At 34.9% G+C, this 24,261-nt stretch overlaps 3 protein-coding genes across 3 annotated transcripts; 2 read left to right on the top strand and 1 right to left on the bottom strand.

Moving 5' to 3' along the window:
- The first annotated feature begins 8,749 nt into the window (after positions 1-8,749).
- Positions 8,750-9,395, top strand: LOC131647827 (defensin Lc-def). Its single transcript, XM_058917652.1, has 2 exons — positions 8,750-8,910; positions 8,993-9,395. The coding sequence occupies exons 1-2, from the start codon at positions 8,853-8,855 to the stop codon at positions 9,157-9,159; spliced, it is 225 nt and encodes a 74-aa protein (XP_058773635.1). The 5' UTR covers positions 8,750-8,852; the 3' UTR covers positions 9,160-9,395.
- Positions 9,396-13,882: 4,487 nt separating this feature from the next.
- LOC131651009 (uncharacterized) lies at positions 13,883-16,457 on the top strand. Its single transcript, XM_058920698.1, has 5 exons — positions 13,883-13,887; positions 14,003-15,209; positions 15,297-15,569; positions 15,669-15,967; positions 16,061-16,457. Exons 1-5 carry the CDS (start codon positions 13,883-13,885, stop codon positions 16,455-16,457), a joined length of 2,181 nt encoding a protein of 726 aa, XP_058776681.1.
- A 1,688-nt stretch (positions 16,458-18,145) lies between these two features.
- LOC131647826 (uncharacterized) lies at positions 18,146-18,999 on the bottom strand. The gene is made up of 2 exons (XM_058917651.1): positions 18,624-18,999; positions 18,146-18,528 (listed from the first exon to the last, which is right to left on the bottom strand). The coding sequence occupies exons 1-2, from the start codon at positions 18,765-18,767 to the stop codon at positions 18,313-18,315; spliced, it is 360 nt and encodes a 119-aa protein (XP_058773634.1). The 5' UTR covers positions 18,768-18,999; the 3' UTR covers positions 18,146-18,312.
- Positions 19,000-24,261: the final 5,262 nt, after the last annotated feature.

Here is a 24,261-nt window from a genome sequence, read left to right as displayed (position 1 = left end):
AATCTAGCTGCCATTCTTCAGGCACTTGAGAATAGAGACTCGGAAATTCCTGCTGCAAAATATGGAGATGCTTCTATGCAAGAGGCAGATGTTGAAGATCATGTTGCTGAATCAGATCCTGTTGAGGAAATCCCTGCAAATGATCTATCCATGGAAGCTACAGATCAAGTTGCTATTCCTGTGGTTGAAAGCGGTGAAGCTTCTTCTGATGAATCTTCTCGTCTTGCAAGGACTCTGGAAGAAATTCAGAAGAGACAGGATGAGCAAAGCTCACTCAATGCTGAGTTTAGAGCTTTCATGGTGAGGCAAGTTGGACACAACAATGAGGTTCAAGAGATGCTGGCCAAGATCCTGTCAAGGCTAGGGCCATCTTAGATTGAGTCTGTGTTGTTTCTTTCTTTTCGTGGCATCTGTTTTTGTGCATCTGATCTTACTTATCTTCATGTACTTCTATACCTGATGTTTGAACTTCAATGAAATCATCTTCTTCCTCCGTGTGTTTCTTTTTGTTTGTCTCTGAATCTTATCTGTTTTTTGATGATATGACAAAAAGGGGGAGAAATATGTGATAAATGATTTGATTTAATCAGTTGCTTTCACTAACAAGAACTGCAAGTTCTATATGGTTTAAGTGTTTTGCAGGTATAAAGAAGTGAAGAGAATCTTCAAAGCACACAAGAAGCAAAACCATAAGAAGCGTTATTCTGTAAAAAGAATAAGCTTATGGAAACTGAAGCAAGCTGAGTGCTGTCAAGCTTCAGAATCAGAAGCACTGATAATAGAATTTGATCCATATTTGTCTATTTGCTCTGATACATTATTTTAGCCTATATGGCTCTGATACATATCATGTGTTCTAATATACATTTTATGTTCTGACTCGTTCATGCTGAATTTTGTCGTTTAGTTTTTGTTCTGTAACATTTTAGGATGTAGAGATGCTCTGATGATGCTCTGGTACATTCAACAATGTTCTGATACAAATCTAGCATGAAGTGATGTTGGTAGAAATTCAAAGCTCTGAAGCTATCCGAGGGAAGCAGAAATCAGAAGCTGTGAATGTTCTAAAGATCCAGAAAACTCAAGTTCTGAAGCTGTCCTAAATGGAAGCAGAAATCAGAAGCTGTGAATGTTCTGAAGATCAAAGAAATTCAAGTTCTGAAGCTGTCCTAAATGGAAGCAGAAATCAGAAGCTGTGAATGTTCTGAAGATCAAAGAAATTCAAGTTCTGAAGCTGTCCTAAATGGAAGCAGGAATCAGAAGATATGAGTGTTCTAGGGATCTAAAGAAATTCAAGTTCTGAAGCTGTCCAATGGAAGCAGAAGTCAGAAGCTATGAATTCTCTGAAGACAGAAGCTTATGTGATCGTCTCTACCGAAATAATCAGGGAAGTCTTTTATTAAAGTTCTTCGAGTATTTATTTCAGGGGGAGATTATTTATCTCAGGGGGAGATTGTTAATCTCAGGGGGAGACATATTCACATGCTTATGCTATAGCTGTGTAATTTGTCTTTTGCCGTCTGCTCTTTCTGATCGCAAATTCATATCATTTATATATGTTTTTGTCATCATCAAAAAGGGGGAGATTGTTAGAACAAGATTTGTTCTGATCAATTATCTTAGTTTTGATGATAACAATAATATGAATTTTGCTTAAGATAATATGGTACTCTAATCCAATGCAATTTCCTTTTCAGGAAATATATAAAGAGTATGCATAATTCAGCGCTCAGAAGCTTTGTCTCAAAGGGTTCAGCATGCAACATCAGAACATGGTCTGGCAAGACATCAGAAGATGGTCGAAGCAGAATCAGAACATGGGTCTATGGAAGCATCAGAAGAACATGAGATTAGAAGCACTGAAGTTCTGATGGTATCACGCTCAGAAGCACTTCAAGGTCAGAAGATCAGAAGATGCTTTGCACCAAGCTGTTTGACTCTGATGATATTCAAACGTTGTATTCACAAACATCAGATCAGAAGGAAGTACATGTGGCAGGCTACGCTGACTGACAAAAGGAACGTTAGAAGCTATTAAAGGTAACGTCAGTAGACACAGCGTGAACAAGGCTCGAGGTAGTTGACAAAAGCGTATAACATTAAATGCGATGTTGTACGGAACACGCAAAGCATTAAATGCACTCAACGGTCATCTTCTCCAACGCCTATAAATATGAAGTTCTGATGAGAAGCAAGGTTAACGATTCTGAACAAAACAACTCATATTAACTTGCTGAAACTCTGTTCTATTCAAAGCTCAGAATCTTCATCTTCATCAAAGCTCACTACATTGCTGTTGTAATATATTAGTGAGATTAAGCTTAAACGTTAAGAGAAATATCACAGTTTGTGATTATAGCTTTTAAGAAGCAATTGTAATACTCTTAGAATTGATTACATTAAGTTGTAAGGAACTAGAGTGATCGTGTGGATCAGAATACTCTAGGAAGTCTTAGAGGTTATCTAAGCAGGTTGTAACTAGAGTGATCGTGTGGATCAGAATACTCTAGAAAGTCTTAGAGGGTATCTAAGCAGTTGTTCCTGGAGTGATCAGTGTGTGATCATAAGACTCTGGAAGACTTAGTTGCTGACTAAGTGGAGAACCATTGTAATCCGTGCGATTAGTGGATTAAATCCTCAGTTGAGGTAAATCATCTCAGCGGGGGTGGACTGGAGTAGTTTAGTTAACAACGAACCAGGATAAAAATAACTGTGCAATTTATTTTTATCGGTCAAGTTTTTAAAGCTACACTTATTCAAACTCCCCATTTCTAAGTGTTTTTCTATCCTTCACATACTTCCATGAATAACAGATATTTCTAATCCCAATCGTTTAGCACAATCCAATGAAATGAACGAATGAGTCGCTCAAGTATCAATAATGGCAACTAAAGGTGTGTCATGGATAAAACACGTACGTTTAATCAGACGATCTTCTGGAGTAGCTCTGACCCAGACAAGGCAAAGACCTTTCCACCAGCCTGATCCTTCTTCGGTTTAGTGCAGTGTGGACTGATGTGATCCTCTTAGCCGCAATTGTAGCAAGTCACAATCTTCATCCTACAATCAGAAGCAATATGACCCGCCTTACCACACTTGAAGCATTTCTTCTCTCCACTCTTGCACTCATTCCTTCTATGCCCAGTCTCACCACAGTTGTAGCACCTAACGGGAGCACCAGAATCTCCCCCACTAGGCCTTTTCCAATCCCCAGCTCTAGGATTTCCTCTACCATATGGCTTACCTCTATTCATATGCTTCTTACCTTTCTTGTCAACCAACTCGCGAGAGTGAGATGACTTCAGCTTAAGGTTATCCTCCTCGAAGATCCTACTATAGTCCACCAAATCGACAAATCGCCGAATTCTCTGGTACCTGATTCCTTGCTTGATCTCATCACGAAGACCATTCTCGAACTTGATGCACTTTGAGAATTCGCTAGCCTCATCATTGTTGTAGTGAACATAGTACTTCGCTAACTCAACAAATTTCGAAGCATACTCTGGTACCGTTATATTACCCTGAGTTAGCTCCAAAAATTCAATCTCTTTCCTGCCTCGAACGTCTTCAGGAAAATACCTCCTCAGGAACTCTCTCTTGAACACAGCCCAGGAAATAGCTACACCATCAGCATCCAATTCAGCCCTGGTAGCCATCCACCAGTCATCAGCCTCTTCGGACAACATATGAGTACCATACCTCACTTTCAGGTTCTCAGCACAATCGATGACTCTGAAAATCCTCTCGATCTCCTTAAGCCATTTCTGAGCACCTTCAGGATCATGTGTGCCCTTGAACAACGGAGGATTGTTCCGCTGAAAACTGTTCAGCTGCCTGTTAGCACCAATATCAGCTCCATTGGCATTCCCTCCCAGTACACCAGCAATCATGCCCAGAGCCTCAGCAATTGCATCGTCGTTTCTTCCTCCTCATCCGACCATTGTTCTGTTAAATATAAAACAATATTCATTAGAACAAGATGTATCGATAGTGTCAACCTTACACTATTCGCATACGAGGGATTAACTGACACCAAGACTCTGACTCAAACGACCGACTATGCTCTGATACCACTATTGTAACACCCTTCTAAACCCCGCGGCAATTTAATAATTAATTAGAGTAAAAAAACATATGCACAAGGGTGCCACAATTATTTAAAATAATTAAATCAACTAAGGTCAAAGTCATGCTTCATTAGGAAACGGTTCACCAAAACATAATCATGTTTATCACAACGGAATACGAAACATCATCAAATACAACCAAATGGAATCATAATCCAACACTAAATAAAATGGATTAATTTCATAAAAACTCTATAACTATCGTTCCCCAGTGTTACAGATCAGAGCATGACCGACACGACCCAACATAAACGGATAAACTCTACGAGTCATCCTCGCCAAGCACTAATGCCGCTAATCCTCAATCTGAAAATGACAACATGTAAGGGTGAGTCTCATTCTCAATTAGTAAATATTATGCAATTCATAAGTAACAAGCATCATAATATACCGTTCACCCAATTATACATATTCAGATTCCCATCTATTATTCATTAATTCACACAATAATAGATTACAACACATAACACAGAAATCCGTACGATCATGTTATGACAAAATGCATATGACACAACTAACACTATGCATGTGGTACCAATAAACAGTGGAATCAATCCACCTAACCGATCTACGCCTCATCGAGATACGGCTCACCGACACAATTTCCGCACAATGGGAAATATGTCCACCAACGATCCACTCATCAACTGGATCCATCATCAAATGCATATGAATGAATGAAACACACATAACATACTAAAAACACACCGAATCACGATGAACAACTCATCTCAACACCACATCACCGAATAAGTATGTACATGTTTTCAACATCATTCAAATAGTCATGCATTCATCACAATAATAATAACAATTACAACCAATTCATCATCACATCAAACACATTGTCACACCTATCTCATATGCACACAATGTTTAATTCTCATCAAGTAATTAAATCGAGTTTTAAAGAAATAAAGTCGGCTACTGCCAATATTCATCATTCATCATATAAAATATTTAATTACTTGCACAACGCCCAAAACGGCACTAAGAAATGATTCACGGATCAAAAGATACGTTATTTTAAAGTTTGGAAAAATTCACACACAGCAAGGTTCGCTCAGCGGAGCAAGGCAGAAGCGAAATCCTTCAGACCTCCGCTCAGCGGACCTCAAGCGACGTCAAACAGAAGCGAACTACGTTGGGACCTCCGCTCAGCGGACCCCCCTCCGCTCAGCGGACCTACGATTTCAGCAAACCCCAAGTCTGCGACAGACCCTGCGATTTCACATCCTTTTCACCCAAAAACGATTCCAGACATCACATACAGGCATATAATCATCATACATTCAATTATACACCATAAAACATCATCCAAACTCATTATTAACCAATTAGTTCACACAATTATCATCAATTCAATCCAATTATAACACCCTAACCTAACAATCCCAATATCTAATTGAACCAAACCATACATCAATCTACCTATCACCTAAGACCACATAAGAGATACTAAAAGGAAGAGTCCCCCCCTTACCTCGATGAATTTCTTGAATGCTCTCCTTCCGGTTTCACGTTCTTGCCTCTTTCTCTTCTCTTGCTCTTTTCACGTGTTCTTCCTTTCTCCCCAAATGGTTCCTTTTTTTCTTATTTTATGAAAATAAAATAAAAGTAAAATATCACAACTTAGTAAAAGGCCTAACCAATATAGCACCCCTCTTTTACTAACATCACACCATAAGCCCAATAGCCTTTATTCCATCATTTTCCAATTAAATCCAATTAAAATACTAAAATTCCAATTATTTAATTCAAATCCAAATTAAATTAATAAACTGAAATTATGGGTGTTACAGGAATCACAGACCACCCTACATCGACAGGATCTATGGCCATAAATAGTCCACATGCCATTCCAACGTCTGCGGGATCTATGGCTACAAAAGTTTCTATACCAATGTCCAGTGGGACAATACCCATAATTAGTTCGACCACATCGCCCCCTTTTGTGAGTACAACAGAGATTCCATCAAGTACTCAGGGTGATCCATTTTCGACATATTTTGGAAACCAGGCACAACCTGCAACCCATAGGCCATCAGGTTTTGAGAGTTTCAGGCCCTGGAGGGAATAGCCATATGGAATGCCATCTTCTTACATGGCAGAATTACACACGGGTGCGCCCACATATACACAACCTAACTTGGCTACTTTTTCATCAATCCAAAACGTTGGCTCTGTGGGTCGAAGTGCACAAAACCAAGGTCCATCAAACCAATTGCCTACACTGACTACTAACAATCAGGCAGCGTTTAAGCAACAAATGGATGCAAGCAACCATGACATGGTTGGAGTTCTTGCTAGAGAGATAAAGAACATATTCTCTCCTTTAATCCAAAACATAAATAGAACTAATCAGGACAACACCCAGTCCTACCAACAATTATCAGCGCAAATGGCGCGTATAGCAGATTTCTTTGGGGCTCCCCAATCGACATGCCAACGTAGACGAAATCGTGTCGAAACCCAGGAGGAACCAACTATTAACCAAATACAGCCACCCAGACAAAATGTTATCGAAAGAGACATGGGGACAGGGGTAGAACAACAAGGAGTTCGACAGCAAATCCCTGAAGAACAACCTAGGAGTCATGGTTAATAGGGAACAAAATGCAGATGAAATAATTCACAGGGTTAGACAAGATAACATGGTGGCGGAAAATAATCTAACTACCATGATCGAAAGGATTATGGCCAATAATGGCCTGAATACAGTGCTTCGACGCCCCAATTACACCTTCCGAAAAAAACTGAAATTTTCATTTTTCCGAAAAAACCTCGACTTTTTCATTTTTCTAAAAAAAATTCGACTTTTCATTTTTTTCAAAAAAACTCGATTTTTCGTTTTTCTAAAAAAAAACCCAACTTTTTCGTTTTTCCGAAAAAACTCGGGTTTTTCATTTTTCTGAAAAAAATTTGACTTTTTGGTTTTTACAAAAAAACTCGATTTATGTTTTTTTGGAAAAAACTCGATTTTTTGCTTTATCGAAAAAACTTGATTTTTCGAAAACCTCAATTTTTTCATTTTTCCGAAAAAAACTCGATTTTTCATTTTTCGAAAAAAGTCAATTTTTTGTTTTTCCAAAAAAACTCGATTTTTTTTCGTTTTAAATAAAAAACCATTTTTTTTCTTCTGAAATACCTCGATTTTTCGTTTTTCCGAAAAACATCGTTTTTTTGTTTTTTCGAAAAAAAAACCCGATTATTTCGTTTTTCCAAAAAAATACAATTTTTATTTTTCCACAAAAAATCATTTTTTTTGAAAAAAAACTCGATATTTCATTTTTTTTGAAGAAACTCGATTTTTTATTATTCTGAAAAAACTCAATTTTTTGTATTTTCAAATTTTATTATTTAAAAAAAAACTATTTTGATTATTTCTTAAAAAATGATTTAATGGATTTAAAGTATAAAATAAAAATAATTCATTGGTTTATCAAAATGTGTTGGATAGATTGAATCTATACATGTATATAAATGGATGTATTTAATCCATTCATTGACTTATTTTTTATATGGTGGATGGATTGGATGTATTTTAGTTTAATGGATCTATTTAACATTTGTAATAAGAAATATGGTGTGTTTGTGAAATAATCACATTGTGAATTAGAGTATAAAGATAATTAATGTGTAATAGAGCGAATTAGATGCAATATTATTATTATTATTATTATTATTATTATTATTATTATTATTATTATTATTATTATATTACTATTATTTTTTATATAAAAAACAATTTCATTCTTTAGATGAAAAAGAGAGCATAAATATAGAGAAAGAAAATGTGTTAGGACATTCCGATCTCCACATTAACAACAACACTAATAATTACGACTAATAAACTATGGATATCAAAAAGCTTTGAGAGATTAGAAATTAAAAGGAAGTTAAGATACCAATCCAAAACTTTAATCCAATCAATCAAGCACAATAAAATTTATTAGTCATAAAAAGAAAACACTAGTTTTTTTATTACAAATCAATCCACTTAAAAATTATATTCATAAATTTAAAAGATACAACGTTATTATTCGTAAGATATTATTATGCGTAAGATTTTTGAATTTTCTGTAAAAGATCGTTTGCTCCTTGTATTAAGAAATCAAAAGTGATACAAAAAATTAAAATTTATATGAATGAGTATTAGCTTTTAGTTTTCAAAAATTATTCTATAAAATTTTTAAAGAATTGTTTTAAAATTCAAAAAATAAAATATGTTTGATAATTTAACTTTTAAAACTGCTATAGAGAAGAAAATATAAAGATATTTGATAGATTTTTTCAAAATATATTTTAAAAATAAAAAAAAGAAACTTATTTCATTCGTATTTTGTTTTTTGATTATAATAAATTTTATTATATTGAATTATATCACGTAGTACTTAATAAATAAAACAAAAACTACTATTTGTATCCCATGTCATTTATTTTATGTTGATAAGCTCCACAGGAAACGCCCCATATTGTTGACTCTTCACCCTGACAATACAAACTCGGTGATAAAATATGTTGCCACATATCGGTTTCTTGCGGTTTCTTCAATCTTCTGGATTTTGATTTTCAAGATATATATTCTAAAAACTCTTACTAGTCAAGCCCCATGGGGCTATAAATATCTCTTCCGATCTTCACATATATCATACACACACATAACATATTAAGTAAAGTGAATCATATATATCAAGTTTATATATTCCTATCACTACTTAAGCCATGGAGAAGAAAGCAGTAGCTGCCTTGTCCTTCCTCTTCCTCGTTCTCTTTGTTGCACGTAAGTAATCTTTATTGCTTAGTTCAATATTCATATTTATTACTTTATAACTAATATTTGTTTTGTTGGTTTATTGATGCAGAAGAAATAGCGGTGACTGAAGCAAAAACTTGTGAGAATCTGTCTGACACATTCAAGGGACCATGCATCCCAGATGGTAACTGTAACAAGCATTGCAAGGAGAAAGAGCACTTACTTAGTGGCAGGTGCAGGGATGATTTTCGCTGTTGGTGCACTAAAAACTGTTAAATTCCCTTTCTCCAACACGCAGCAAGGACATTATATATAAATAAAAATAAATAAATAAATTTATAAATAAATAAATAAATAAATAAATAATATGCAGTATACATAGCTAAGACTGCATCGGTATGTTGTCCTGCGTCGATGTGAATTATGTGTGTACTCAATATCGTGCATAACGTGTTAGTTATGCACTTTGTTATATGCAATAAAAACACTAGTAATCATAAGTTAGTTTAGAATTTTCTTTTTGTCTATTTTGTTTGCTATTTATAATCCTACTTATTATTATTATTATTATAATTATTATTATTGCTACTTATTATTATTATTATAATTATTATTATTGCTATAATAGTATTTGTTAGAGTGATTTGTTCTCAGATTCAAATTTTTTTGTTAAATTATACATTATAATATAAAAATAAATTACAAATAAATTTGATAAGCATTAAACAAATAAATTTCACAGTCATTTAACAAATGACAATATTATTATTTAATCAAAATTATTGTGAAAAACGATGTCAAGAACAAACTATAATGGGAATTAGGGAAGATAAGAAGAACACAAGAATTGGTTATAACTGTTATTCTTTTAGTTTCTCTTAAAACAAGATTACAAGTTTACAAGAATAACAAATAACCTCTCTCACCCTAAATTAGAATTTGCAGCTTAGCAATGATGAAAGACTAGTATGCTATTTATAATAAAACCTAACATACTAACTAATGGGTTTTTTTCACAAGGCCCGTTACACAAGCCAACTTAATAAACAAGCTAACTTAACAAATTAGGGTTTAAACACTAAAACCTAATTTAACATGCTAACAACCCTAGCATCTTCGACACAAGCATGTGAACAACCTTCGACTTCATGCTTAAACCTGTCGAACCAAGAAGCAACCCTTCGACCATACTATAGTTCGATCCAATATCTCACAAATCTCCACCTTGGATCTAACTCTACAACATCAAGGGAACAAACTAGCTTTCTTCATTCAGCTTTATCAACTGCATACAGTGGAAAAACTTGCAACTCGACAATGTCTTGGTGATCATATCAGCATCATTGTCTTCAGTCGAAACCTTCAGCACTTGGACTTCTCCACGCTCGATTACTCCTCTGACGAAATGCAGCCTCACATCAATGTGCTTAGTCCGCTCATGATAGGCTGGATTCTTCGACAGATGTATTGCACTTTGACTATCACATTTAACAGTGATACCTCGACCTTGAAGTTCCAGCTCCTTCGCAAAACCTTCGAGCCACAATGCTTCTTTCACAGCTTCAGTTAAGGCAATATACTCCGCTTCAGTGGTTGATAGTGCAACAACCTTCTGAAGTGTTGCTTTCCAACTAATTGTTGTGCCAAACATAGTGAAAACATATCCAGAAATAGATTTTCTGGAATCCATACAACCTGCATAATCAGAGTCGACATATCCTCTAATTGCTGCTTTACCATCTTCACCCAAGGCTCCACCATAAATTAGGACTCTTTTCAGAGACTCATTTATGTACCTTAAAATCCACTTCAATGCTTGCCAGTGAGTCTTTCCAGGATTCGTCATGTACCTGCTTACAAGACTTACTGCGTATGCTATGTCGGGTCTAGTACATACCATAGCATACATCAACGAACCAACTATATTAGCATATGGGATGCTATTCATATAGGCTCTTTCGACATCAGTACTGGGACACTGATCAATACTCAGCTTGAATTGAGGGTTTGTTGGAGTCACAACTGGCTTCGAATTCGACATACCAAACTTTTTAAGAATCTTCCGTAGGTATGCCTCTTGAGATAAGCATAACTTAGACATCTTTCTATCTCTTCGAATGTCAATTCCAAGAATCCTGGAAGCAGCTCCCAGATCCTTCATATCGAACTCCTTATTGAGTTCAACCTTCACCCTCGTCACATCTTCAACATTGTTGCTTGCTATGAGAATATCATCCACATAAAGCACCAAAATAACAAATGAATTACCAGGTCGAAATCTGAAGTAAACGCAGTGGTCGAACTGACTTCTAATGAAACTTATGCGTGCCATGAACTTGTCGAATCTCCTATTCCATTGTCGAGGAGATTGTTTCAGCCCATACAAAGATCTCTTTAACTTGCACACACAATCTTCCTTCCCCTTTTTGACATACCCTTCAGGTTGCCTCATCAGGATCGTTTCATCTAGATCACCATACAAGAGCGCAGTCTTCACATCCATCTGTTCCAGTTCAAGATCGAACTGTGCCACCATGGCAAGCAGCATTCGAATGGACCTATGCTTCACAACAGGAAAAAACACATCATTGAAGTCGACACCTTATTTCTGAGTGAAACCCCTTGCAACTAACCTTGCCTTGTATCTTTTCGACGTCACTCCTTCAATTTCTTACTTAACTTTGAAAATCCATTTACAGCTGACTAATTTTGCCCCAACAGGTTTCTTGATCAGTTCCCAAGTATGATTATCATGAAGAGATTTCATCTCATCATTCATGGCCTTCAGCCATTCAGTCTTATTTCGACTCCTCATAACTTCCTTGTAGTCTCTAGGTTCTTCGTATAGAACCTCACTTGCAGAGATTAAGGCATAAGCTATAAGATCTGCATACCCAAGTCTCTGAGGTGCCTTGATGACTCTTCTCGACCTATCTCTTGACAATAGGTAGTCATCGTCAGTTTCCTCAACTTCCTCAGCATGTTCTGCTTCTTCTTCGACTTCATCAGGGATATGCAATTCAGCATCAACATGCTCCACCTCAACAGGAATCTCTACCTGTTCCAGCTCTTCGTCAGATGTTTCTGTACTTCGACCAACATCATCAATTTTCTTAAAAGCCATTTCAGCTTCATTGAAAACTACATCTCGATTGGTGATACACCTCCTGTGACCTGGCTCTAGGCACCATAGCCTATAAGCTTTGACTCCTTCAGGGTATCCCATGAACATGGATTTTAGAGCTCTAGGTTCGACCTTGTCTTGCCTAATGTGAGCATAGGCTACGCAGCCAAATACTCTCAGTTTGTCGAGATCTGGTGGATGTCCCGACCAAACTTCTTCAGGTGTCTTCATATCTAACCCTGTCGAAGGACATCTGTTTATCAGATATGTTGCTGTCAAAATAGCCTCAGCCCAGAACACATTCTTTAGTCCAGCACTAGTTAACATGCATCTGACTCTCTCCAAAATAGTTCGATTAAACCTTTCAGCCAAACCATTTTGCTGTGGAGTACCTGCAGTAGTTATGTGCCTTGCAATACCAGAGGCAGCTCAAAAACTGTCGAATGCCTCATTGCAAAATTCAAGGCCATTGTCGGTTCTTAACCTCTTGACCTTTCTGCCAGTCTAATTTTCAACCAGAGTCTTCCAACTTTTGAAATTCTCAAAAGTTTCATCCTTAGTCTTCTGGATGAATACCCATAATTTTCTGGAATAATCATCTACTATGGATAGAAAATACCTTGCTTCTGAATGTGATGGACACCTTGCAGGCCCCCAAAGACCAGCATGGATGTAATCAAGGGATACATGTGTTCTTTGTTTGCCTTTGTTGAACTTCACTCTGCAAGATTTTCCAAGTACACATGGTTTGCAAAACTTCAGCTTTTCGACTTTGTCTCCACCAAGCAGATTTTGTTTCCCTAATTCGACCAGACCCCTTTCACTGACATGGCCCAATCTCATGTGCCAGATTTCTGTCTTCGAAAAAGGTTTCGTAGATGCAACTTTTATCGAACCACTTACAACTTCAGCCTCAAGGGTATACAAGCCTTGTTTCTTCACGCCTCTCAAGACTTCCTTCGAACCCTTCATGACTCTTAGGATACTTTTCTCTCCTTGGAAAACATATCCTTTCTTGTCGAATTCACCAAGAGAAAGTAGATTTCTCTTCAAATCAGGAACATACCTGAAATTCCTGACTTCGCCATTATATATATATATATATATATATATATATATATATATATATTATTCACAATGCATGTTAAATAAAATATTAAATTTGATATATCATGAGCCTAAGAATGTTATTTATAAAGTATTTTTATTCATGGTTTAATCTCACATAAAAAATAATAAAGCATAAAAATTATAGATTATGTGTGTAGACTGATAAACTTATTTTACCTTATCTCACGAGTGATAGAATATGAGATATCAAATATTCATATATCTCTATACATTGTGAATAATATTTTATTAGATTGATACACCATAAAACTATTGGCTTAAATGCAGTTTTAGTCCCCCTATTTTGTGTTTTTGGAATTTTTAGTCCCCCTAATTTATTTCTCAGTTTTTTGGTCCCCCTATTAAACTTTGGCTGGATTTTTTTTGGTCCCTCCTCATTTTGACCTATCTGGCAGTTGAGAAAGCTGATGTGGAACATAATAACTCCTGCCATGTCACTTATAGAAATTAAAAACCTTAAAAAACAATTACATCAATTTTTTTAATAAGTTAAATATTAAATAAATTATTTTAAAACAAATTAAAACATATAGAAAAGCTGAGAAACCCTATCGTGTTAACCATAACACCCTTTCATTTTCGTATACGCTCTTCACGTGTCGTCGCATTTCCGTCTTTGTTCTCTCCCCGTTTTCGTCCCATTTTCACCTTCTGTGTTCGTCAATATTGTTTACCACGTTCTCCAACTTCATTCTCTACGCGTTTAATCCTTATCCAAAGCAACGGTTTTCACGGTTTTGGAAGATGAGGTATGTAAATTTGTATGGTTTTCACGATTTTTCCAATTTTATGGTTTCTGATATTATAGCAGTTTAGATGTTTGTGTGTTTTCTTATGATTGTGATTTCTTAATATATTTTCTAGGCTTTCTCATAATCTTGAAATTGTAGACGAGGATGAATTAGTACATGATTATGATGAAGAAGTACAGTTTAATGATGCGTTTGCTCCAAATTCTGATGATGAGGAAATGGAAGTTGAAATTAATAAGGATGAAGTGCAACTAGGGGGTGAACTGCAAGTAGTTGCCGATGATGATACTGATTATGTTGGAAGTGAAGATGAATTGGACAATTTCAGTGACACTGAGTATGAGCATAACAATGATATTGTTGATTTTGATTGGACCACAGTCCTACCTTCTGAGAACTTATTTGATAAGGTGAACAATTCTGATGTTGATGATGACTCTGATGTGTTGCTTACACCTCCTGCTAGTGAAGATGATGAGGAACATGAAAAGTTTCCTGCTTATAAAAGTGGAGAGGTATTCAAGTTTCAATTAGGTATGATGTTTAACAACAAAGATATGGTTAGGGATGCTTTGAAGGAGTATGCAATGAAGATGAATAAAAATGTTTCTCTGAAGAAAAATGATGGAAAGAGGATGGTAGTAAAATGCATGGATGGTTGCAAGTTCTACATGAGAATTACCAAAAGGATAGGGAACCAATTTTGGCAATTTGTAAGTCTGATTGATGAACATACATGCTATCGAACTGCACATAATAGGCAGGCAAAGACAACATGGCTTGCCAAGAAATTTGCACATATTTTGAGACATAACCCTGACATGAAACCTGTGGGATTGATTGCCGAAGCTGTTGATAGATGGGGAGTGAAGTTGTCTCATGATAAGGCATATAGAGCCAAAAGAAGGGCTATGGAGTTGATCCAAGGTGCTGGTATGGACCAATTCACCCATTTAAGGCGTTATGCACAAGAGTTACTAAAGTCAAACCCTAATAGTAATGTTGTGTTGCAATGTGCTGATTCTAGTGAAGGTCCCGTGTTCGAGAGGATTTATGTATGCTTAGAAGCTTGCAAGTCTGGATTTTCAAAATATTGCAGGCCACTCATAGGTTTGGATGCTTGTTTTTTGAAAGGCGACTACGGTGGACAGTTGATGGCTGCTGTAGGGAGAGATGGAAATAAAAAAATATATCCTATTGCTTATGCTGTTGTGGAGGCCGAGACAAAAGACTCTTGGGAGTGGTTCATCAATATTCTAATGGAAGACCTGGAAAGCCTAAACCATAGGGCTTATGCCTTCATTTCAGACCAACAAAAGGTAACCTCACAATCCTAAAATCTTTTGCTATCACTATATAAGTTTTACAAAATATGGTAATAACATTATGGTATCGCTATATGTCAGGGCCTAGTACCAGCAGTGCAAAGTGTGAGTGCTCATGTCGAGCAACGCCTTTGTGTGAAGCATCTATATGGGAATTGGAAGAAGAAATATCCTGGGTTGGAATTGAAAGAGATTATGTGGAGTGCAACAAGGGCTACAACAGTTGCAGCGTGGGAGAGGGCAATGCTAAGGATGAAAAGCTTGAATAAAGATGCTTGGAAGGAAATGAAGGATATCTCTGCACAATACTGGAGTAGGTCACACTTTAAGACTTATTCTAAATGTGACCTACAGGTAAATAACATGTGTGAGGCATTTAATAGGGCGATTTTAGAATATAGAGATAAACCAATCATCACTATGTTATAAGGGATTAAGCATTATTTGACTAAGAGGATCACTAGCCAGAAGGATGCATTAAGCAAGTATAATGGTGATATTTGCCCTAGAATACAATTGGTGCTCGAAAAGAACAAGAAGGTTACAGAAAATTGGACACCGACATGGCATGGTGATGATGATTTGGCCATTTTTGGTGTGACAAATGGAAGCGAAACATATGTTGTCAATCTAAAACAAGAGACATGTGCGTGTAGGAAATGGGATTTAACTGGAATCCCATGTTGTCATGCCATAACTTGCATATTGCAAAACAATAAAAAACCAGAAGAATATGTGTCTGGCTATTACAGGTTTGTATAACATGTATATTATATGTGTATTCAACATTTTTTCTTGTCATTCAATGCATAACAAGTATATGTTTATTGTCATTCTTTGTGTAGGAAAACTACTTTCAAGGAGACATACTCACACATAATCTTCCCTACCAATGGGCCACAAGTGTGGCCTCATGATGACCAAGTATCAATCAACCCACCAGTTATGAGAAGGGCAATTGGACGATCCAAAAAGATGCGAAATAAGATCAATGATGAGCCTAGAAACCCACATGTTCTTCCAAGAAAGCTGCCAACTGTTACTTGCCATAAGTGTGGAGCAATGGGTCACAATATGAGAACTTGTAAGGGAAAGAGGGCTGCTGACAGGGCCATCCCAAAAGGTGGAAATAACAAGAAGGCAAAGTGTGGAAAGACGAAGAAGAAGAGTACATCAACAAATGCATCAGAAGTTGGAAACTCATCACAAGCACCTCAGCCCACACAACCATCTCAACCATAATTATTTTGATGTTATTTTGATATTATGACAATAGTATGGCAACTGTAGCATGACTGTTTATTTTGATCTTATTTTGAAATGTTGTAACACAAAAGCTGATATGCAAACTAATATGCAAAAGCTGTAATGGAAACTGATATGCAAATTTTGATAATGGAAAAGTTGTTATTTTGATGTTAGAAAAGATGTTATTTTTATGTTACAAATTAATTTAATGCCAACTATATGGCCATTTTGTTATGTATTTAACAACTCTGCAAAGAATTGCTGCAACTACCCATGACAGAAACGGTACGTACTGTAACGGCAAAGAATTCATTGTAATGTAAAGTACGCACTGCAAATTTTTCACGGTTCATTATTATCTCAGTGGTAAGGCATTATCATAGTCTATTGGTAAGGCATTAGCATAGTCTATTAGTAAAGTTATGGTACTAGTAAATTTATAGACTATGCTTCACTTTAAGTAATCATAAGATATGGTATAAGACCAAGTGTAATGGGGAGTTGAATTGAAGTCAACATGGGAAAATGGTGTGTAGTGGTGTGTGTAAAGTGGTGTTGAGTGTGTGTTGGAGGAGAGAGATGTTGAATAAACTCAACACCAATTAATCTGTCCCAGAGGCTGACGTGGCAGCGCCTCACTGGTCCAAATCTGGCGCGTGTGAGCCACTCTCTAGCAGTGAGAGTGGGCTTTATCCCACGCGGAGAGAGAAAGAAAAAAGAGATAATTAATGACACTTGGCTGTTTCTGATTGGCTGGCCAGATTTTTATCCATTTAATACTTTGAACTCAATTATTTCGTTGCAAATTAATTTTTTTATTTTTTTTTTTATACCAAAATTCATGATTTTTTTCTCTATAAATAGAGACTTGGTTCATTTGATTTGGACACAGAAAAAAAACCAAGTTTTTCACTATCTTTCTCTATTATTATCTTTCTATTAGTGCTTTTTTTTTAAGTTAAGTGTCTTATTTTAGTGAAATGGATCCCAATAATCATTTTTTAATTTAAGATGATTTGTATCGTATCCAATTATTTAAATAAATTTTGTTTTTATTACAAAAAATTAAAAAATAAATTATTAATTATTTATTATTTTAATTTAATTTTAATTGATAATTGTAATTTTATGTAATCATAAAAATAAAAATAAAATTTAAATAAGAATATGAAAATAAAAAGTGGTGGGGTAGGGTGTTGAATGAAAAACCATTGGAGAGGGTAAAAGTTGAATGGGTGTTGAGTTATTAGGTGGAAGAAAGAGAAAATGATGTGGAGTGTTGGGAGTTGAAAAAGTGGGTGTTGAGTTTTTCAACCATTGTAAATGGTCTAAGGCATTAGCATAGTCTATTAGTAAAGTTATGGTACTAGTAAAGTTATAGTCACTAGCAGGAGACATAAAGTTAACTTTATAACTTTGTTTCTACTAGTAAAGTTATAGTTACTAGCTTTGACGGCAAATGTTTCTACTAATTTCCAAGTGGGAGATATGGTACTATTAAAGATCATATAGTTAGCAGCCAACTACACTAAGAATAAAAAAATGGGTACTAGTAAAGTATGCATTGAAACCATAAACAAATTAATTTGATTTGTAATGGAAACTACCCATGATAGAAACAGTATTGTAATGGCAAAGTATGCATTGTAACCAGAAACAGATTAATATGATGTGCATTGTAATATTTTCTTCATTCATAATTTATCAGTACCTGATTTTCATCAGTGTTGTTTCACAATCCTAAGCAACTAAACAACAACACCACAACATGGTTGTTTCCAAAACCTAAGCAACTAAACAACTACATGACAACATGGTTGTTTCAAAACCTAAACCACAATGATAATTCCTACTTCATTACACTTGATGCAACTAGTACCATTAACAACACAATGCTCAACCCTATTATAAATTTGAACTGCATTTTCACAAACTTCATATTCATCGTCAATTCATTCTCTTTCAGCTTGAATTCATTGGCTTTATTCTTCTCTATAATTAACTCTTTTGATGTTGGAGACATCTCTTCATCGTACCAAACAAAATAGATACACATTGTGTGCCCCTGATTCAACAAAGAACGCATGAAAAAAAAAAAGCACCAAATCAAACAAAAATAGAGTTAACCGTAGAATAAAGTGAGTAATAGAGCTTAAATACCTTATACATTCCACACCCATAGAAATGACGTCCCGGATTAGCATAGGTCCATGCCGTCATCAACGGTGCCTCCAACCCACATCTACATTCGTCACGGATGAACGGAGATTTTCTGCGATTGCTTCCTTGGAAAAACCGGGACATGATTGTTTGAGAAATATGGTTGGATTTGAGACGCTAATGCTGGGATGTAAGAACTGGGAATTTTCCAAACTTTTTTCTTCGTGGAAATTTGAAGGTGAACAGTACGGCGGAGAACACAAAGGTGAAGGGATGAGAAGCTGAACATGATAGGGTTTCTTAGTTCTTTTAACACGTTTTAATTTGCTTTAAAATAATTTTTAATATTTAACTTATTAAAAATTAATATTAGTGTTTTTCATGGTCTTTAATTTCAATAAGTGACATGGCAGGCAATATTTTGCGCCATATCAGCTTTCTCAACAGCCAGATAGACCAAAATGAGGAGGAACTAAAAAAAACCCAGTCAAAGTTTAATAGGGAGGCCAAAAAACTGAGAAATAAAATAGAGGGACTAAAAGTTCAAAAAAACAAAATAGAAGGACCAAAACTGCATTTTAAGCCAAAACTATTAAATAATATGTTATGTAAATGTTATCAATTATTTTCTTAATGATAGTGGTATATGTGATCATTCTTTCTGAAACCCACTAAAAATCCTAAATGTATAGTATAATAATTTATTCCCTTTCAAACAGTGTCCTCCTAACATGATCAACAATTCTCGTTTCAAACATGGTCTTGATATATATGTTTTTTTTTTTTTAAATCTTGTTATCCGGTAAGCCCGACTAATTTAAGAGGGATAAATTTTACTGTCCATCAACGTGGTCTCATTTAAAGTCAAAACGAAGCTCTTTATAGACTGACCTAACACAATTATTGATAGCACTAACAGGATTCGAACTCAAAACTTTGAACGGACCCAAAAAATATGTGAAGATGTAAAAGAATATGTTTTAATTTTTTATGATATTAAAAACTTTTTTTTTTGTCTAAAATAAAATAAAAACTACTATGTTGTAACTGTGTCTCATATTGTCATTTATTTTGAGTTGATAAGCTTTGCTGGAAAACGCCCCACATTGTTGACTCTTCACCATGAAAATTCAAACTCGGTAATAAAATATGTTGCCACGTATCTGTTTCTTACGGTTTCATCAACCTTCTGAATTTTCATTTTCAAGATATTTTATATTGTAAAAACTCTTACTAGTCAAGGCTCATGGGGCTATATATATGTCTTACGATCTTCACATACATATCAAACACACACATAACATATTAAGTAAAGTGAGTCATATATATTAAGTTTATATATTCGTATATCACTACTTAAGCCATGGAGAAGAAAGCAGTAGCTGCCTTGTCCCTCCTCTTCCTCATTCTGTTTGTTGCACGTAAGTAATCTTTAGTGCTTAGTTCAATATTCATAAATTCATAATTACTTTATAATTCATATTCTGTTTGTTGTATTGGTATCTGGATGCAGAAGAAATAGCGGTGACTGAAGCAAAAACTTGTGAGAATTTGGCTGGTAAATACAAGGGAGTATGCTTCGGTGGATGTGACGGTCACTGTAAAACACAAGAGGGGGCGATTAGCGGAAGGTGCAGGGATGACTTTCGCTGTTGGTGCACTAAAAACTGCTAAATGCCTTTTCTCCAACACCAGCACGTATGCATATTTATATAAATAAATAAACGACACTGCATCTATGTTATTGTGTTGTTTCTGAACTATGTGTGTACTCAATATCGTGTATAACATGTTAGTTATGCACTTTTATCATATGGAATAAACATTAATCAATAATTTCCTTTCCAATATTTCATCGGTACTTACTTTCTTGGATTATTTCGTTTGTCATTTACGGTATTTCTGTACAAGAATTGAAAAAAATATCTCATATTTGGATACTTTAATTAGCACATCTACCGGTCAACCACAACAATTAGCAGCATTTTCATATAGAATAAATGACAAATAATCAATTTTTTTAAGAGTTATATAAGTTTTTAGTTTCTATAAATATGTGATCCTGTAATTTTAGTCTTTTTTAATTTTTTTTCAATAAATGGTTTCGCAAACTTTTTCATCTCCAATATTGGTCTCTCCCGTTAGTTTCCACTAATGGAGGCTGACGTGACACACCACGTAGAAGACTGCTTGACAAAAATTTAAAAACGTTTGAAATTACGGGAGTTTTAAACATCTTCTAAACTAACTCAGAAAAAAAATTGGTTCTAAACTTTTCTTAAACATCTTACAAACAAATTTGGCAACACATAAAGTCTAAACTTTTCTTGAAGAAATTGTCCCAATTCTATTTTATAAAGAACCAGCTTCTATCAAAATATTGACAAGAAAACATCTCATTTCATTCGATTTCACCTACCAAAGCCTGTAACTATATAGTGAAAAGAAAAAAAATATGCATAGCCTTCCCTTTGATACACTAGAAATACTCGATTTACCTGCGGAAAATATTCCGCAAGAATACCTGCGGATTTTCCTGGAAATTTTATCATAAAATAAATTGGCAGAAAATTCTGCAGGAATACCTGCGGAATTTTCTGCAGAATTTAAATTGTGTGTATCGAACCCGCATTTTTAATTCTTAAATATTGAGTCAAGAATCTACCAATAAGATAATAACTTTTAAATTATTGATTATAAAAAAATATATAAGTTTTTCTATTAAAATAAAACATTTTTTATAAAAAATTAGAAGATTTAAATATTTACTAAAATTATTAATAGTATTTTATTTAAATTTTATCAAAACTTAATTGATATAAAAAGTATGTAATAATTATTTACTAATAATTATTATATAACAATTATATCAATTTGGTGTTCATTTTTTTCTTAGGTTTTGAATCAAATAAAAAATAATCTAGATTTTTTCGATTTGGTTTAGTTTGTATGGTTGGTTTTTTTCCCTTCCACTTAGACCCCTATTCTTGTTATATGGTAATGTTAGATTGTATACATTTTTATTTTTTGAAATTATATGAAAGTTATACTTAAAAATATTAAATAACATATAAATCTAAAAAATTAGAAAAATAGTGAAACCCTATGGATAGGGGTGATCAAAACCAAACCAACCCAATAGAAAACCGCAAACCAAAGCAAATCAAACCAAACCGAAACCGCAAAAAACCGCATTTGGTTCGGATTAGTTTGGGTCAGTTTTTACAAAATCGCACGGTTCGGTTCGGTTTGCGGTTTGTATTTTGTAAACCGAACCAAACCGAATCAAATCGCACTATGTTACAACCTAAATTTTACTAACTCACATCCAACCCAAATTTAAACTTATTATTCATTAGCATTATGATTACGAACAATTTTTTCATCCTTACACATATAATTTTAGTTCCGATCTTCTAAAATCTCTAATAACATTATCGCACCTTCTTTGCGACATACATCTTTCCTCTTCTTCTATAATCTCTACTCTCTTATATTCTTTCTTTTCCACCTTCTCATTTTTATGTAAATGTTCCGTATTTCAGTTTCGTTTTTATCGCATATCTTCTTCTCTAATCTCTCAACACTTTTTTTCTTTTTCACTTTCACTAATCTTTCGCCTCTTCTATTTTTTTGTTTCGTTATAATAATTTTTATATTGTTTTATGCTATTATTTTATGTTTAATATTCTACTTTTGTCTAATTTAATTTTTACATATTAAATGGAAAATTGTTGTCAAGACGAGTTTTGTTGTTATTTGATAGTGTATGAATGTATAAATACAAAATTATGTTATCATCTATATGTGTACGTATGACTCAATAAAATATTTGTAAAAAACCGAACCAACCGAACCGAACCAAACCGCATTAGTTTGGTTTGGTTTGGTTCAAATTTTTTTCAAAAGCCAACCGAACCAAACCAAACCGCACTATTTTTTCTCTTGCGGTTCGGATGATTTTTTTCGTCAAAACCGCCCTAACCGCACAGCGAGCACCCCTACCTATGGAGCATTCTCATGCCACTCTCGTCTCTTCACAATCGACCGTTGCCTTCGCGTTCTCACCGCCGTCCACCGTTCTCACTGCCGTCCACCTTTCTCGTCACGGTTTGAATTATCATTTCGTTCAATTTTCTCATCACAGTTCTACGATTTCACATCTTCATTTTCACTGAGAACTTTCTCGCAGGAACCCTAATCTATTATGTCGAATCGCAGGTAGGAGATTTGAATTAGGTCAGTTGAAATCGTGATGGCATTGTAATTGTTGTTCAAAAACTAGTTTTTATGCTTCCTTTAGATATAATTTATAGTAGGTTCGGTTCATGAACTTGTTACAGAGGAATAACTGAGCATAGAAAAGTAACCTTGCTATCATATGTTATTGATTTGGTTCATGAACTGAGCTTATGAAAGATTTATATTTATTTAGTATAAGTTTTTTTCTTTGTCATGGACAGGTTTTATTTCTAGAACTGAGGAAAATTGAAAAACTTGAAGAAGAAAATGTGCTTGAAGTAAATTGGTTGATGGAATAACCGAGGGAGGTGATGGTGTGTATGTTTATTTTGGTTTCCCAGAACAGAGAGATATATGCAACAACAGAAGAGCATGTTATCTTACAAACTAATGAGGCCAAACAGGTTTCCGATTTCCTTCCCTTCTGTTTGTTCTTTTGGCCTTCATTGTGATTGATTAAAAGCAACATTGAAACTAATTTGCATAATGTGTGACCAAACTCATGTAGCTACAATTCCGGCTTGTCAGTTCTGGTTTCCCGGCAACGCGAATCCGGGGGATTATTTCTTTGGATCAGGGCTTGAGGGTCTGATCCAGCAACTGGCTGAGAACGATCCGAGTCGGCGCGAGACTCCTCCTGCGTTAAAATCTTTAACTAGCTGATTACAACATAAGGTGTGGTTCTATAATTTCTTTTTTTGCTTTCTTTAGTATGTAAATATCATAAATATGGTAAACTGCACCAGTCATCAAGATAAAAAACATCAAACCAAGAATTGACACTGCATTCTTCAACTATGAGTGTTTTTCTGTTTTGAGTTTTGAATTTGATTAGTTGATTTGAAGTTCCAAATTGAATTTTTTATTAGTTTATGAAATCAAGGCTTGTAAGTGTGCTTGGGGATTCAATTTTCAGTTGTGGGGTTATGATGTTTTTTGCTTAGATTCAGTTTGTTTCCAGCATAAGCTAACACCTCAGACACAGTTTGTTTTCTATGCTGTTGTTTCTGGCAAGAAACGATTTCTGTTGTTTCCTCCTACTGATGTTCATTGCTTCTACATTCGTCTAATCCTAGTTTGGGTCCTCTTCGGTATAGTTGTATGCTAGAACTCTGGTGGTTTAGTAGAAAGAAATGCAGCATTTTCCTGGTGGTCAAGTACTTCATTTTCTTAAGAGTTGTTAGTTAGGTCCTAGATACTGTAAATTACATGATGCATTAACTCTAATGATATTGTTCTGGGTTGCAAAAATGAACTTCTCACAATGAAATACTTAACCTTCTTTTATTAATTTGGGCCTTCATGTTCCTTCAGCATCATGGAGGTTGAGTTATTTTTTTAATTGTGTTTTGATAGCTTATTTGGCCTTTTATCATTGTTGTACAAATTATGACAC

Source organism: Vicia villosa, linkage group LG2 (genome assembly GCF_029867415.1).
Source record: "Vicia villosa cultivar HV-30 ecotype Madison, WI linkage group LG2, Vvil1.0, whole genome shotgun sequence".
In the NCBI taxonomy this organism is placed as follows: Eukaryota; Viridiplantae; Streptophyta; class Magnoliopsida; order Fabales; family Fabaceae; genus Vicia; species Vicia villosa.
This window is presented reverse-complemented; position numbering and strand designations above follow the sequence as displayed.